Raw genomic sequence first — 5,067 nt, 5'->3', positions numbered from 1 at the left:
AACCAAAATTCCAATCTAAATGTCATTGCCATCAAGCTAATGATATAGGAAGGAATTTATATGATTGACAATTATATCGAAATTGTTGGCACCTTGAATACTTTTTTTTTTTATTCCTACTATATGTTAATTCAATTTTTACTTTTTTTTATTTTATCAGTCTACACTATGCTTCTTGAAGGTAATATGACGATTGTATTCATATCATATTGCTTTTCATAGGATATATTTTATCATTGTAAGACTTCTTGTATGTGTTAGCTTTATAATAATCTTTACAAAAGGGATTTAGATTACCATTTCTATACCTAATAACAACCATAGCATAAGAATATAATTTTTTTTAAATATCAAAATGCTAATAAGAATAAATTCTTTTCTCTAAATCTATTATAATTGTCTCAAAGGATATCTATACTTGTAATTTAATATAAGAAAAAATACCGTAGTATCGACCTTTGTTCTTTGTCTTCGCAAGTTGATCTTTGACAATACTTATCAATATTTATTTTAAGTTACTTGCTATTTTACAATGAATGTAGAACCATTCAACAATCTTCCTCCTAGTCATTTCAATCATAAGGGTACTAGGTAAGCTATGAACATATTTTTAATGAATTTATATTTTTTTGATACATTTGTGGTAAGTATTGTATAACGATAGTCAAGGAGATATACAAAAGCCCATTTCTCCTTCTTAATTTTAAATATGCGTATGAAACTTATTTTGTAATTTTTTTCTCAACTTTTGCATATATTTATTAAACTTATACATAGTAAGTAATCTAGCAACAATCGAAAGTAACTTTACAGTCTCTTTGTCTCATGTATAGCCTATACTATTTTTAGATGGATGAATTATGCAATAATCATGATATTTTGCTGGGAAGATCTCTTTCACAACTAAAAAAATTCTTAGATTTCGAGCACTAAGAATAATTAATTTTTATATTTCATAATACATATTCTTAATTGATACAAGAACCACTCTTATGAATTCCTATAGTCAACTTCCATCACAACAAATATAATTGAAAATAATCTATTACAACCATCAATAGTTGTAGCCATTATGAAAGTACCGTAATATTTGATATGTAGCATCAATACCAAAACCATATCGCATATATAATCTGAAACTTCTAAGACAAATTCTAAAAGCCCAAAATATTATTTGAAAATAATTTTTTGATAAAATTATTATTTGAGCATAAGTCTCGTAGTCATATAATTTTAACTCCCTTAAAAGTATAATTAAATTATATGACTTGTCAAAGCTATCATGAACCTCGTTAAATGTAATCTTCAGTACAAGATAAGCTTTCTTGTATGAAAGAATAACTTCAAATTTTTTTAATATCAACAATAATCAACTTTGGAGTATAATCAATATTTATCATAACTTAATTTTTAATTTAATTTACAACAAAGGAATTACTATATTCGTTATAATTCCTATTCAATCTTGATAAATTATGAAAACTATCAATTCTACCATGTGTTACTTTTATCTATTGGCGAGAAAATTTACATTTTGCTTTTATAACTTTTAGTTGTAATATGTTTAATCTCAAAATTTATTATAATGCATAGTTTTTTAAGGCTTTTTGAAATTCAGCTTTATCTCAAAACATCTATATAATGACATTATTTAGCTTACAAAAGAATATATATAATATAATATAATATAATATAATATAATATAAATTTAATATTATTTAAATATTATACTTGATCAATAAACAGATCATTGTATGAACAATCATCATCTTCAGCAAAAAGAATTGATATTTTTAACAACACACCATCATCTTGGCTATAATTGTATTCAACAAGTACTTGTTCAATATTATTATACATATTTTTACTTAAAATAATTCACTAACCAATAACATATAATTTCTTATAATTTTTCTTCAACCAATTCATTTTCAAAGACATCACAACCATAATCATCTTTATCACAATAAATAAGTCATTCAAGTATGTGAAAAGAGTCTTAAAACATAATTTCATTAGGAAAACTTAATATCTCACATAATATTTGTCCCTCAATTTCATTAGGAATAAAATCCTCCTTATAATGAGATTGTTAAAATTAAAAATATTATTTTTTGAAATCTATGAAACCAATATAATAATAAAATAAACTATAACACATTGGATTCATGAAATTTTGATAGACATCAATATACTTACATGATGCTTTTTCTCTTCTTGATTCAAGAAGAAATTAAAAAAAAAAAAGAGATGGACAGAAAGAATGGCGACAAGCAAACGTGTAGAAGAAAAGGAGAAGAAAATGAAAGAAGGACCAGAACAAGAAGAAAATGACAAAGGAAAAACTTTTTGTTTCTTCGTCAAGAACGACACTCATACTATGACAACAATCAATTTACTGGATACTATACTAATCACTTTGTAAGTATCCGAAACAGAGTTGAAATATTAAACCAGCAGTGAACCATCTTTAACTCCAACTGTTGAATAAAGTTTTACGATCCAAAAGTCACTCTTTTAGGTGAAAAAACAATCCTTAACTATTTAGAAGTAAAAAGGTAAAATAGTTCATCAATACATAATATTGTTGCTACATTTTTAGGCGTTCCCTCATAAAAAGTCAAAGTTAGTTAAAGAATGTTTTTAAAGATTCACTCTAAAAGTAATAAATCAAAAAAAAAAAAAAACCACGTTGTATTTTTTAATAAATAATAAAATAAATTAAAAACTTTTCATTTTTTAAATTAAAAAATTAATGACCCCTCTCTCTCTCTATTATTCTCATCCATTCTCCCTGCTATAAATGTCCCCCAATTCGCCTCATCTCCTCCGCCCTCTCCACCTACTTTTTCCTCTTTTGATTCCCATCCGTTTACGCTCGCGCTAGCGAGGGGCGGCTAAGGTGAATAGATCTGTTTCTTTTTTCCACTTCCGCCTTACTGATTTCTCCTTTCTTCGGTTTCTTGTACCTCTTCTTCGGTTTCGAGCGGCCGCGAGCTCTTCTTTTTAGGGATTTGAGTCATTTGGTCCATTTCATGGTATACAGCCGCTGTTGCTCAAACAAAGATCGATTTTTTTGGCTTTTTCTTTCTCAGATTTGAAGAACTTCCGCGCCGCTTTGAACTTTGATTTTGTGGTTGCTTTCTTCCGATTGAGATTTTCTTTGAAACGCACAGAAATCTTGTTTTGATGCTTCAGCGACGAGATTTGTGAGGATTGAAGGAAATCTTTGTGTGTTTGTCTGTCTACAGGCGTCGCGATCGCTGATCTTGAAGAGATCGGTGCAACAATGAACGCTTTCGCTGCCGCCTGCGATGAGATGAGGCCAGCCTTCCCCGTCGCGGATAGGAAGACCCCTGTCTTCTGCCCCAAGCCGCGCCGGCTCAGCCCGCTTGCCGGCATCGCTGAACCGGCCCGACCTCCCCGTTGGCATTCGAGGTATGTCTCTCCTCTCTTCTCCCATCTGATTCCTCGATCCTCTTTAACTGTCTGATACCATCTCTCTCCTCTTTCAGTCATCAAGCAGATTTCTTGGATTCGAAGGCCGGGGCGGATCTGTTAGACATATTTCTCGCAAAGGTGATACTTCCTCTTTCATTTTGCTTTCGATTCGTGTCATATTTCGATTTACGGAGAAGAACAGCCAACAAAGTAGTTCCTTTTCGATTCGTCGGATCCAAATTGCTGTGTCTGTCAGTGATCGTCTTTGTTTCCACCTCTTTATGAGGATAACATGGGAGATTTAATATGATTGTTCTGCGTGCAGGGTGGAGAAGAAGATCAAGTAGCTTCGTCGCCGCCGTTCTTCTGCGGCTCGCCGCCAAGCCGTGCGGCCAACCCGGTCGTCCACGACGCACGGTTCGGCGAAGACGGCATGCCGGCATCCCTCGTCCCTTTACCACTAACCCAATCCGTTCCACCCATCTCCCCCAAGCAAGGCTGCGCTCATGCCAAGTTCGGCCTCTTGCCGGCGGCCGTGCGGATCGAGGGTTTTGATTGCCTCAGCCGCGACCGCCGGAGCTGCAGCGGCATCACTGCTGTGGCATAAGCTTTCTTTTGGGGGGGCTCATAAGAGGAAGAGAGAGAGATTAACAAGTCAGAAACATAGCTAAACAGATGGGGGATAGATAGATTCAAAGCGAAGCTTTTGAGGTAATATGGAAGGCCTTATAGCGTTCTTTGTAACTGTACAATTTCCCATGTCTCTGTAAATTGAAGTCATCAAATCTGTAGATATGTAGTGAGTGTGGAGACAGAGAGAAGGGAGGTTATGTTTTGACGTGTTCTATTTTGACCTCCGAGTCTATGGAATGTGTAAATACTCATCATGTGCAAGATCAAGATGTGTTGGAAGCACTTAATTCATCCTATGCGTCTTATGCCGTTTGTGGCCGGCTTAGATTTGGTGTGTTGTGTTGTGGAATCAAGAATCTATTACTTTGGAATCAAAACACTAAGTCATCTCTCTCTCTCTCTCTCTCTCTCTCTCTCTCTCTCTCTCTATATATATATATATATATATATATATATATATATATATATATATATATATATATATATATATATATATATATATATATATTAGTCTTGAGACATATTTTAAATTAGATAAAAATGATCATCATAACAATGTAAACTTACTAGACTTTATTTCAATCATCTATTTTTTATTTTGAATATAATTTAAATCAAGGATTATTGTTTTAAATATCTGACTCATTTGAGTGATCTGATTCAATAGATAATCGATACTTATCAATGTCTTAAAAGGAAAGTAAAAAAAAAAGATAAAAAGGGGAGACGATAAAAGAGGAGGAGAAGAAAAAAAGAAAGGAGTTAAGGGGAAGCATCATAGAAAGAAAGAAAATGAAATGTGTCCCTAAGAGATAAATGCCGACAAATGAGGGAGTTGTAAAAGCTGTTTAGAATATATATGATGAGAAATGGTGCCATACGTATCGTTCATTTCATATTATATCATTTTGAGTGGTAGAATGATCATTAGTTCAAATATGCTCATAAGTTTAGTAGATTAAGTCATGATGATATTTCCATTTATTTCTTTCT

At 32.5% G+C, this 5,067-nt stretch overlaps 1 protein-coding gene across 2 annotated transcripts; it reads left to right on the top strand.

Annotated features, from left to right (window-relative positions):
* Nucleotides 1-2,766: 2,766 nt before the first annotated feature.
* On the top strand, nt 2,767-4,365 carry LOC135618201 (uncharacterized). 2 transcript variants are annotated; one of them, XM_065119061.1, is made up of 4 exons: nt 2,767-2,902; nt 3,252-3,438; nt 3,516-3,579; nt 3,767-4,365. In XM_065119061.1, the coding sequence occupies exons 2-4, from the start codon at nt 3,290-3,292 to the stop codon at nt 4,046-4,048; spliced, it is 495 nt and encodes a 164-aa protein (XP_064975133.1). In that variant the 5' UTR covers nt 2,767-2,902; nt 3,252-3,289; the 3' UTR covers nt 4,049-4,365. The 2 variants fall into 2 exon arrangements, with proteins under 2 accessions (XP_064975133.1, XP_064975134.1); XM_065119062.1 differs by lacking the exon at nt 2,767-2,902 and adding an exon at nt 2,933-3,038.
* Nucleotides 4,366-5,067: the final 702 nt, after the last annotated feature.

This window comes from Musa acuminata, chromosome BXJ2-8 (genome assembly GCF_036884655.1).
Source record: "Musa acuminata AAA Group cultivar baxijiao chromosome BXJ2-8, Cavendish_Baxijiao_AAA, whole genome shotgun sequence".
NCBI lineage: Eukaryota > Viridiplantae > Streptophyta > Magnoliopsida > Zingiberales > Musaceae > Musa > Musa acuminata.
Note: the sequence above shows the minus strand (reverse complement) of the source record. Positions and strands in the feature narration are given on the sequence as shown.